Genomic DNA, 12,500 nt, shown 5'->3' with positions numbered 1-12,500 from the left:
ACGATTGTATTTGGTGTGCTTTTTTCCCCCCTTTTAAATCGATCATCATTCGAACATCCATGTGTCACCAGTGTAGCAGCATGCAGATCAGTGGTATGAGTTTTCACGAACACTCCATGGTGAAAGAACCCGCATAAAAATTCATGAAGCCAGTACTATGTGGTTTTAATATATAAAAAAGGTTTATAAAAAGCTTAGCATTTAGATTTAGAACGTAAAACATTATCGAGAACTAATTCTGTAATTCTCTAATATAGGTAGTCTCAATGCTGTTAGAGGTGGTTTATGACTACAAGACAGTAGTCATAAAAAAAAGTTGTTGGAATAGCCACCGTTATTAAAGCAGAAGTCTAGAATTTAACTCAATGTCCTCCAGTGCTACCGTACTAAATTCACAAGAATTCCTATGCTGATGTAAAAAAAAAAAAAAGAAATGTCTTTAGCTCTGCATTAAATATGAACAAAATACCATTGGTTAAAATCTATTAATGAATATCAACTATACAATACAAACAGTAATTGGTATTTTCTCTTTTTTTCTAATTAGCAAATGGCCAAGGCTGATCAATGCTTTAAAAAGACCTCATATTTGAAATGTGCATGAGGTCGCAATTCTATTTAGATCTACACGTAAAGCTGTGTGTTCAGGGCAGGGCGATTCAACTTCTAATACATACTCACTACATTTTGTTAGTCTAATAGGTCTACGTCTATTGCTCCAAAAGAGTACCTAAAGACATTTATTTAAATTTAAGCCTACTAATTCAAGTGACATGATTTTTAGACAACGTAATCAAGAGTAAAACAAAATGAGCCTGTAAAAATGAATGTCGTCTTCAAGTAAGGGCACCAGACCAAACAAGGTATGATGGATCCTAACATCACAACAAAAAAATAGGGAATTTAGCATTTTAACAATGCACATTTCAGCATACATATCCTCCTAGGAAACCCGTAATAGTGTCTGATCTTTACCCCCCAGCACCAATCGCATGATAAACACACTGAAATATTGTCATATAAACATGCAGACGCATATAATTAACTTGTCTTCATCAACCGTAGGCCTGTAGCTGAAGTCACTTGATAATGAATGGTGGGAAGAATGGCCAGTGCAACCTGAGGATGTTTTGCATCCACTGAGTTCTTCCACGCACCGCCTCACAGAGGCTGTGAATTTTCATACCTGTTCTCCAGCAGGTCCCTCACTCTCCTGGTTTAATCGGCAGCTAAACAGCCTCTCCTTTTCAAATGGCCGGAGAGAAGGAATGGATGAAATTTGGGTTGGAGGTATGGATGGATCAGGAGCAGATGGATCCGGGTGTGGAGGTCAGGGTGCAGACGGGTGTGGGAAAGCCGTAGAATAGTGGATCAGTCATGGAGAATATTAGGAGGAAGAAAAGAATGACCCCCAGCACATAAAAGGAGAGGATCGTGAGGCGGTGCGGGTGGTCCAAGGCCGTGCTGAGAGCTGGAAAACCCATGTAGTTGCAGAAGGAGTGGCACAGTACAGGACCTACCAAATGACCTAGAGACACATGCATAGAAAGAGATAGTTGCAGCTTTTCTTTGTATGGTAATGTGTATGTTGTTTTCTAGAAATCTAGTATATTTCAAAGCACAATGAACACTGCCTCTGAAGACAATTTAAGAAAAAGACAACTTATGTTGAATTGGGACATTATTTCCACCTTAATTCTGTGGCCAATTATCTTTACTGTCATTAAATTAGTAATTATTACTAAACGTAACGCTTTTAAGATTAAATTTGAATCATTACATTTTAATTAATCTTCAAACCTCAAGCTTTTCAAACTACTTCAACTCCAAACTTTATCTAGTTTATCTAGCCTAATTTTATCTGGACACAATGACGCAGAAAAGCAAAAGCACAAATACTGTACAATACAAAAAACACAATATAATTATCATTTTTTGTGCTTCGCTGTCTTTTTTTTTTTTTACTGGAAATATGAACTGGGAAGTCAATATGCTCAGCTGTCATGAAAATAGTCAAAACAAAATGTATATTAATATTTTCAAAGCTAAACTTTTTATATTTTATAAATTTATGGTCCTCTTGTGAAGTGGTTCATGCATCAGTGGTACTAAAGATAATAGGTACACCTGTCCTGATGAATATAAAAGCCGTATAAGCTCCAAATACTGCAGTGTAGGAGAACTGGAACACTGAAAAATACACAAACAAACAAAGACGTGAGTAATTATGTCTCACAGGCAGCACTCCTCGCACTAAAGATGACAGTAAACTAATGACTCGATTACCTGCAGAGAGGAAAATCCCTGAGACAGTGCCCTGTCTGAACCGCAGGAGCTCAATTACATGGTGAAAATGAGCTGCAGTCACATGCAAACAGAGAGAGAGAAAGAAAGAGAGAAAAAGAGAGAGAGCAAGAGAGAGAGAGAAAAAGAGAGAGAGAAAGAGGCAGAGAAAGAAGAAAAGGTTACAATAACAATAATGGTTTACAAAGCAATGCAAATAAATTATAAACAGTCTTTTTTTTCTTGAGTGGTCAGTCATTCAGACACATTAATTTAGAGATGATATTTTCTGTCAAATAAGACTTGAGTAGGTTGACGTCGCCATTTTCAGAGAACTGCGTGAAATGCTCGGCTTACCAATTACCGGATATCGAAGTAGTGCCAAGTATCAACAATAATTTCCCTGGAGAGGATTACAACAGTTCTATTTCATATGTTTTTTAGTGTCTGCTATCATATCAGTAACCTTTATTACATCAGTTGCCATGAAATTAAAGTTTAATCTATCTAGTAAGCGCATGTTATAGATCTTATTGTGAATGATTCATCCATGCATGCATGAAATGTTTCATCAAAATGTCATAACTAGAATTAGCTTGGAAGACAGCAGACTGCATTATCTACAAAAGTAGCCTAACACAATGGCTCTTATTAACTAACAAGTTTGTGAATGAAGTCGGCATAAAAACAACATATGCAGCTTTAGACAGTGTTATAGATTTGCTGAAAGTGCTGAAATGCAAAAGTTTTATAGAAAACTCATATATATCGACATAATGGGTGGGGTCAAATTACTTAATTCATTAACATTAAGTCAAGGTACAAACAAATCGTTGCGTGTATGTGCTGTAAATTAGAAAAAAATTGAATGCAAGTGTCCTTAAATACAAATAATACACAGAATTAAAAAATATATTCAAGATGTGCACAACCTTGGAAACATCAGCCAATAAGATGTATCTCAAGAATGCAAATATTCAACTTCGATTTCTAATTGACTTCAAGTAATTAGTGTAAAAAAAAAAAAAAAAAAGCAGGGTGGAGTAAAAACAAACAATTGATGTATTAACCCCAACTCAAAGGGTACGTTACCACTCACCAACACCAAAGAAGAGTGGGCATGTGAAGATGGCGGTGGAGGGGCCTGCGCAGGGGACTAGCATAGGAAGCATGCATGCCCGAAAAACCAACTCCTCTGTCAGTGGTGCAACAACCTGGTTCCTCAGCCAGCGCATGTCACTCAGACACAGAGACCAGAAGCAAGGGTCTGCAAAGACGAAATGTAAATGTGATTGGTCTGACAGAATCGCCTCCCAAATGATTTGGCTAACACTTATTGTCGTCCCTATAATAATTTAGCATAATGACAGCTCACTGACAGATTATTTAACTACCAAAATAGCTTTATAATTAGAGAGATTCACTAGAGTAATCACTAGAAGTGGACAAGGCCGCTTACCGACTACAACTTTCATCCCATCAATGAAACCCCAGGGGCAATCCATGGCTAGCTGGATCAGGGGACCCAGAAATAGCACCTGACGGAAAACAGAGCAATAAAACAATCAAATAAAACACACAAAACTGTGTCAGATCGGGCGTCTAACAGAAAGGATCTCCTACTTCTCAGAATATTACATTTCAATAATGCGTTGCTTTAGGATGAAGATAAAGACTTGCTTTTCATTATCTAAAAAAATACACCAAGTGCAGATGTTGTCTTTTACTAACCATGGTCAATAGCAGTGGAAGAATGATAGCAGGAATAAGACCCTCCAACCGGATCCCCATAAGGGCTAGTAATGAGGGACCAGGCTACAGGAGAAATCGAACAAATTTGAGTAAGTCTGGGATCTTCCCGTCAAATACATTGGCAAAAACTAACCACAAAATGCTGTAAACTCACCTGGATGCCTGTGAAATCTTTCCATGCCCACACAAACACTGGAGAAAGAGCGGAGACGATCAGTACACTGGTGAAGCGCCTCTTTATCACTGCAGGATGATCCCTGTTAGTGCAAAAAACAATGTTTTTTTTTTTTTTGATGCAATTTACAGTAACATGTTTGCATTTGGCAACTTGTTTCATAAAACAGGTTTACCAAATAAGCCAAGTTTATTTCAGTTGGTTTGACGTATTGCCGGTTGATTTAGTTTGAAATAGGCCTGGCTTATTTAGCAAAGTTGTTTTATGAAACAGGCCCCAGTTTGTTACATAAGACAAGACAAAAATATAAATATTGGGGCAGGGTTAATCAGACAGGCTGACTCTAGAGCTGCTACAACTAACTATGAATAATTAATGCATATTATACTAAAATAATAATGCAAATTAAATCCATAATCTTTTATCCCTTTTAGTTTAGATCATTTATTTTTATATATCTTTTTTAAAAGATTTAATTATTAGGTTTTCCATCAACTTACTAATATTTCCTGCACTTGTTGAGGCCAAAGAATGGAAAATAAATCTGTGCTGAAAAATAGATCCAAACATACCATTCGATCTATATTTTAACGGTCGATATGAACAGCATTTTAAATCATTTAACGTTAATTCAAAGACTTTTTAATCAACGCTGGACGTTCGCCTCAAGCTGAATTTAAAACATTGGATTCAAACGATATTTAATTTTTTTTTAAACCAATACATTTGCCTCAGCATTCGTTATATTTAAACGTTCTATTCATACGTTATATTTAAACAATACACTGTACGCGTCGAATCTGTCGTTACGACGCTGTCTACGAAGAGAGCTCGCTAGTTTATGTGACACCGCCAAAGACTACGTAAAATACCTTGGTAAATCGCTTTTCCAAACGTATAAACTTCCGACATAGGAGCACGCGAGCAGCAGGCAGGAGAGAATTGACACCCAGCAAAGTCCATCAGGAACAGACGCCACATTAGCATGGAGTTGACCTGAATGAAAACTTGCCGTCAAACCATCGTCGTCGTTCATGGCGAGGCCGACAGGGGCTAAAACCCACTAAACGCGCTAAAAAACTGCAGGCGCGGGCGACACATTAAGCACGACGCTGGTGATCTGAATTTGTGTCCTAGATAAATGTGTATGTCCACAATGGAGGTACTCTGGAGAGGCTGAGAGGATACTGTTTTGGCGCCACAGAATGACGCCATCAATGTGAGACGGTCCTGATACCGGCCCATATTTCCATTCACAATTCGTGACAGCTGATGATGAGGCGCTGTGTGTTGAAAGGGGAGAAGAAAAATGACGGTCAATTTATAAAACGCATAATGGCCCATTGAGACGCTCTAACAATTACAGTAACTTATGTATGCATAAGTTCTCCCTACTGTGCAATAAATTGTATTTATAGCCTATTTATTATATCCAAAGTGCTTTTTTCAGTTGACTGCTTTGTCTTTGGATCTATCTATCTATCTATCTATCTATATATATATATATATATATATATATATATATATATATATATATATATATATATATATATATATATATATATCTGTCGAAAATCAGTGTAGAGTTGCCTTCTGCTGAATTACTCATAAAAAACAATTATATAGCAAAAATAATTGATGAAAAACCGCAAAACTAACACAGGAATTTTATCCCACTGTAGACTGTAAATTTATGATGATGATGAAAGGAATTTTCGAATTGAAGGACATAATTCTAGTTGAACTAGGTGTTCGAAACCAGCTAACCAAACAACAGCCACAGAATATTATATTTGTGTAAAGACAGGGCTCGAATTGAGGGAGGATGACAGAAAAATGACAAAAAGCATCCTTCCTATCCCGTTTGGATGATTACATTTGCGTGTTACGTAAAGTTGATCACGCACATGAAGTGTTAAAATTGTTAAAAAGCAAAAACAAAAAAACAAACAAACAGAAGGTATGGTTTTATCTTGATTAGAATTTAAATACATTCTCCCTGATATATTGGGCTGTTTTAATTTAAACAGAGTCCAAAAGCATGCAGTAAGAATGCCTTTTTAATTCCGGCAATGAAATAAAAATATCTATTTTTGGGTTTGTACTGAATATCAGCACATGTGTGCTTGAACACGGTGTTCCGTTCCTTGAATGGATCTGTTTTGGAAAGAATCGAGTGATCCAGTGATTCAACCGTCTATCTGCGTCCCAGTGTGTATAGCCTACTACACTAAATAGTATTGAAAGCTACTACTATCACACAGAATTTAAGATGGCTAGTATGCACACTGGGACGCAGGCACTTCTTTCAGTTTTGAACTAATTGTTTGATTTGAACTCAATTGATAATTTATTAAAACAGGGACTTGCTGCCATCTACTGGCAGTTCTGTCGCTATTTATCTATCCACGACAGACCCAAATACATTCAGCAAATATTTTATTGCCCATAATTCCTTAATTTCAGGCAAAACAACAACAACAAACAAAAAAAAATTAGTCACAGCACCCATGTCCCCCCTTCCCCAACCACATAAAGACTCTTTGTTAACAAGTGGCATTTGTTATTTTTTGAAAATATGATTAATTTCCATAATCGATAGAGCTTTATACAACCGGCGGAGCAGGTTAACCAGCACGCGCACCATCACGCAGACGGCCGTCTTAACGGAGAGGTGTCGGTGAAAGTGACACAGCGCAATCATCGCATGTATTAGCCTGCAGGTGCGAAGGACCGACTTCCACAGGTGTATTCCTAAATGCGGAGATTGCGGAGGTTTCCGCGGGCTGTCAGAGCCCTCGCTCGAGCGTCACCGCGCGCGTACGCAACCAGCAGTGATGCGGCGCCAACCCCGCGAACGCCACCCCGAGGCGAAATTACGAATCTTACGCTCAGCTCATGAATATTAATCAGACAGAGAAGTCCCCCAATGGCGATTCTCCATATATGAATATTAATTACCTGCTCCTGACGTTGCGCTTTCGCGGCCCAATGGCAAAGCCTTGGTCTCTTGAATATTAATAACGTCGCTACCATATTAGGATCGTTAACTCACATCCGGGGGAGGGGGCTTGCGCGTGTCGTGGCACCCTGACCAACCGCAGAGGCGCATGATGTGGGCGAGGGCAAAACCCGTCCTCGGATTTCTTTAACGGCGGAGAGCTGAGAGGGAGAGATGGGCGTGACAACGGAGTGTCTGGACTAGGCTGAAAACACTCTTCTCCTGGATTAAGATCCGCGCTGTCTTCCGTGTAACTGATGACAACGGAGTGTGGCGATGCAAACCACACGACGTGATGCGCGTGCCATCCAGTTTAACACCGCGAGCGATGAATTAACAGCACGACGCCCTATTTTAAGGCCACACGGGGATTGACAAGCCAAGGATATTCAAGGCAGCGGTCTGTAACATCATCAGGTGCGTATTTGGATAGATTTTGCTTGGCGTGCTTGGTCACTGAAATATGTTCCTTTTTTATTATCACTTCAACGGTCTTCTTACGTTATTGCGGAGTGCCTTGTATAGATGCGCGCGTTCTCCTGTAGTTGGTCAGTTATTTTCAGTGCAAATCTTTTTTTTTATCGTTTTTTTAATTTAAAGTGTTTATTTAATTTATAGCCCACGACGTGTAATAAATTAAATAATTAATCAATTTTCCGTGAAATCCCTCGTGTGCGTCCCAGGCCTCATAAGCAGCGTGAGATTGCTTAGTATAAATAAGAGCATCTCAGTCATATTGTTCTTGCGGGATACAATTGCAGCAATAATTCTGGTGAATAGCAAATAGGTCAGGTTTTGGTTATGATAACGTTATGTAATATGACCATACGCGATGTGCCTTTTGAACAGACTTTACCGACGGATTTTTTAAAAAACGAGAACGATACTAGTGTGACACTACATCATTTGACGCCTTACGAATTAACTGATAAAAAAAAGTGTTGCCCGACTTTCATGTTTCATATCAGTAGTAAACGTCTGCAACGTGCGCGCGTGCGTGAGGGGGGGGATCGGCATTTTACGATTACGTCGCAAAAATCGAATTAGACATCGAATTCTGTAATTCGAATCTTAGAATTCGAATCTTTGCCTTCTGCTGTTACCGAGACGCAATCCGCTGCAATCTGTCGTCTGAGAGCACGGGCTGGTCCACGGGTCACGCTGGCTCGGGTAAATGAGCAGAATACGAGAAAAATGCCATTACATAATCTTGCTTATAATGTTAGTTTCTTATGTGTACGATAATCTCATACTTCACAGTACAGATGATGAAAAACGACTTTCACGGGGCCTGTTGTAAACCTGAATCGCACAATCCCAAAATACTGAGTGGACATTAAAAATAATGTAATTTAATGAACTATTTGGATAGTTTGTTAGTTGAAGTTTTTCTTAATTGCCGAGCTAGTACTGCTATAGAGTTTACTACTTGTTTGAATTACTACAAAAATGAAAAAGCGTTAGTGACACATCGGATAAACACAGCCTATGTGATTTTTCTTTTTAATAGTGAGCAATCGTGAATGTTTCAATAGGTTTGTCTTATAAACGTTTAGTATTTGTTCATGCTGAGGTTAATAATCACTTTATATTTACTCATCTCAGAACATATTTAATGTTAATTAATGTATGTAGGCTTTGATTTAGATGTCTCCTGACATCTTGCAACAGCAAAAAAAATAAATAAAATAGAAGTCTTAATAATTATTTTGATTTCCAGTCTTTAAAACAATACTGCAAATATACTGGAGAAGAGTTTTGATTTAAAGGCGTGATGCATGTTGCCTGTCAAAGAAATCTATCTCGTTTTAAGGAAAACAATACAGTGATTAAGAAAATGATTTTATGAGAGGAAATACTTCTCAATTGTCTTTATATTAATGATTGTTCGTGTTTAGGAAAACATAACATCATTTTAATCATTTTCTTCCTTAAAAGAGTATAAACTGATAGTGGCAGACTCGTGGCACGAAATAGGGATTTATACTTTTCGGTTGGGAAATGGAAATTTAGTTTCACAAGATCTAAACTTGCTGGCGTTGTAGGATAATTGTGACATGTCAGTTTATTGTGCGCTGCTGCCGTTTTATTAACTTATTAATATTTTAATATTTTGAGTAGTGCCTTTATGCTTGAAGTTTACACATTTTAAACATTCCTTCACTGGCGTGGGTTTCTTCGTGTGCTGCATAGCATTTCCCTTTTGTTAATTTAGGGCTCATTCTTGATGAAAAAACATGTCATATTTACTTATTAAATCGAATTCTAAGCATTTGCAATGTCACGTAGGTGACCCATATACGCGTTTGCTGACATGCATCTGTGAATGCTGATGCGCTGTCAAAACAGGAAGGGTGTAAATGATAGAGCTCTCGCGGAGGTCCCTGCCTCTGAAGGTCACTATCAAGTTTCACAATCGTGATGCCTCTAACGGGGAGATGAAGTCAACCTGTTCTCGCACTTTCTCTCGTTCCCTGCCTTTGGTGGCTGCGGCTCTTTCCACTGCTCACCCAGACAGGAGCAGCGGGGTCAGACACCACTGTAGGACACTCACTCCATCATGAGTCGCGCACACACACACACACACACACACACACACACACACCTGCTGCAGTCCACAGCTTCACTCCTCACTGCAACAGACAACAGCCATGACGGCCATTCAACAAGCTGCAGCTGACTACAGACTTACTCTGACAGAGACAATGACATTATACAGTACGGTGAGCAACACTGTTTTTTGATGGTGTTTTTGCATTAATTATGCAATATGCCCCATTGTTGCACTGGTGCAGACCGCAGTCTACGGCGGACCTTAGCCGCTCCGCTCACTAGAACAGATAGCTGGTGTTATCCTGTTCAAAGAAAATGTAACGGGCAACACGGTGCTAATGTAGAACATAGAATACTAGTTGCGAGAAAACTTGCTACGTGGTTTGGTGGACAGAGATTACATTAATTTAAGCTAATGATCTACAGATTCAAGAGATTTTTGTTTTTAACAGAAAAAATAAAACATGCTTCTTGCGGAGAATGATTGAATGATTTCTGGAGGATCGCGTGACACTACGTGTATTCAAATAGAAAACAGTTATGTTAACATTTTTTACCGTTTTGCCTTGGTGGGCATTAAAGCAGAGTTAAAGATATGAAACGATAACCAATTTTAAACAATATGTAATGGTTATTGCAAACTGTAATGCACAAGTGAGTGTTAACATACAATGAGTCAGTCGTTATTGCATAAAATTTTTTTTGATGCGATCAGAATGTACAAAAGGAAGGAGTTTTGCAATAATAACTGTACACTGAGAAAATGTTAACCTTAATGTGTTTTATGTGGTAACAACTAAATGGATGATTTTATTGAAGTCATTCAGTTCTTGTTTAACATCACTGAGTCAGCCTAGTTTTTGCTGCTTGCCAAAAATACATCAAATCTTAATTTATGTTAAAACGATTTGAGAAGAGAGAAACATCCCACTAGCTGTGTAGGAATTGCTTCAAATTGCTGCCACTGACCAATCAGAAAGCAAGCATTCTAGGGAGCCACGCGATCATAAACAATAACAGACCATTGTAGACACTATGAATACATAATAGCATAGCATTGCATTTATGAGATGCCGTCGCTTTGAGCTGACTCCGGCAGACAATACTACTAGTGCAAACTACATTCTGCTACCTATACAAATTCACTTTGCTACAGGATGCCAAATGTGTTAAGGCATAACACCAATACTATTGTTTGCGGACAGAACGACAATGCAAACAGAAATCTTGCAGCCGAGCCTTGCACAAAAACGCATCTCTGACAAAACTGCGAAAGCGCTAATGATCTGCTGAAAAGCAGATATAGATTTTGAAGAATTAAGTTTGGCACGGCTGGACTCGAGTAAAACCTCATAAGTTATTCGTGAGATCATTTCCTCGTGCGGGTATATTTAGAACCCACTTCATCTGGCTCCTGATAGAGATGGATGAGGCAGACTCGCTCTCTGTCTACCCCGCTCACACTCATACGCTACGTCTCGCGCGCCGCACTCGCTCACCCCGCTGCAGAGGCAGCAGAGAGGATTGTGGGAATGAGGAGAGAAGGTGAAGGGAGATGATACGGTAACCAGGGAGGACATAAAATCAGATGTGGTGATACGAGAAGTGGAGACGAAGGGAATAAAGAGGAGGATATTAGAGGTGCCTACACTGTGGGACTCAAGTCTTTTAATAAAGCCACCAGAAGCCAATGAATTATTGATAAGCTGCCCAATAATGTGTGGAGAACAGTTCGAGCTCAGACACAGCGCTTGTCGTTTTATTGTGCAATAAGTCACTATACACTAAGGCTGTTGTGTCTGGAAAGATCTCGTTTCATAATGTGCATCTTGTCCTCACCGCCCCTCCGTATTCCTGCATTCCTGTTGATCTTCCTTTCCCATATCTCTCGTTCCCCTCGTTCCTCCCCCAGGTTGTGGGCTGATTAGAAAGTGCGTGGCACAGAACAGGCAATCCATCACCCTGCCAAATCTTAGCACGCGCGCGCACACAATTTCTTCGTAACTGTGCTTGTTCATCTCTAGTAATCTTCTGTTATCTAGAATCTGCTGTTTTGCAAGCTCTCTATGTGTATTACACCTCTACATACCCTTCTCCATCCCTCTGGCCCTCCCTGCTCCTCTCCCCTACATCACCTACACCACCATGCTATTTCTATTTTTGTCCTCTCTCAGTTTCCCTCCCTCTCCTTACTCACCCTCTCAGCCTCCAGTCCACCTCTCACCATTGCACACCCACAGTCATGCAGCGCCATAAAAGCACAGCGATTGGCTCATCCGAGCTGTCCGTCATCTCAAAACCAGTCAGCTTCCTGTGGGTTTGCACTCGCTTGAGATTAATTTGCTGCATAAGGGAGCCTAGAAGATGTAAATAGATATTAGAGTTTTATACAGTTTATATATATATATATATATATATATATATATATATATATATATATATATATATATATATATATATATATATATATATATATATATATATATATATATATATATATATATAAAAATATATAAAAATAAATATAAATATTAGATGAAAAGTTATTACATTTACTAAAACTAAAATAAAATAAATAAAAAAACTAACCAGAAATATTTTTAAAAACATAAACCAGTAAACAAAAGTTGTCATACAAATGATTAAAGGACATATCAAAATCAATAAATCTAAAACAAGAATTACAACTTTAAATATTAAAAATGGCAATAAAGAAATATTATAAAAATAGTTAAA

At 38.5% G+C, this 12,500-nt stretch overlaps 2 protein-coding genes across 2 annotated transcripts in view; one reads left to right on the top strand and one right to left on the bottom strand.

The window, feature by feature from the left end:
- The window catches only part of rce1a (Ras converting CAAX endopeptidase 1a), a 7,391-nt gene extending 1,922 nt beyond the window's left edge, over window positions 1–5,469 (bottom strand). The window contains exons 1-8 of the mRNA XM_043245471.1: window positions 5,083–5,469; window positions 4,190–4,292; window positions 4,015–4,098; window positions 3,743–3,821; window positions 3,383–3,550; window positions 2,287–2,358; window positions 2,128–2,190; window positions 1–1,528 (exon numbers count right to left, since the gene is read on the bottom strand). The exon at window positions 1–1,528 is cut by the window's left edge and continues 1,922 nt beyond it. Coding sequence (XP_043101406.1) covers window positions 1,302–1,528; window positions 2,128–2,190; window positions 2,287–2,358; window positions 3,383–3,550; window positions 3,743–3,821; window positions 4,015–4,098; window positions 4,190–4,292; window positions 5,083–5,246 — 960 coding nt within the window. The 5' untranslated portion in view covers window positions 5,247–5,469 and the 3' untranslated portion in view covers window positions 1–1,301. The remainder of the gene's footprint in view (window positions 1,529–2,127; window positions 2,191–2,286; window positions 2,359–3,382; window positions 3,551–3,742; window positions 3,822–4,014; window positions 4,099–4,189; window positions 4,293–5,082) is intronic.
- Window positions 5,470–7,343: 1,874 nt separating this feature from the next.
- Window positions 7,344–12,500, top strand: part of peli3 (pellino E3 ubiquitin protein ligase family member 3) — a 16,445-nt gene continuing 11,288 nt past the window's right edge. Inside the window, exon 1 of the mRNA XM_043245314.1 lies at window positions 7,344–7,628. The gene's annotated coding sequence lies outside the window, so the exon portion shown is untranslated. The remainder of the gene's footprint in view (window positions 7,629–12,500) is intronic.

The sequence above is a fragment of the Puntigrus tetrazona genome, chromosome 7 (assembly GCF_018831695.1).
Source record: "Puntigrus tetrazona isolate hp1 chromosome 7, ASM1883169v1, whole genome shotgun sequence".
Lineage (NCBI taxonomy): Eukaryota > Metazoa > Chordata > Actinopteri > Cypriniformes > Cyprinidae > Puntigrus > Puntigrus tetrazona.
This window is presented reverse-complemented; position numbering and strand designations above follow the sequence as displayed.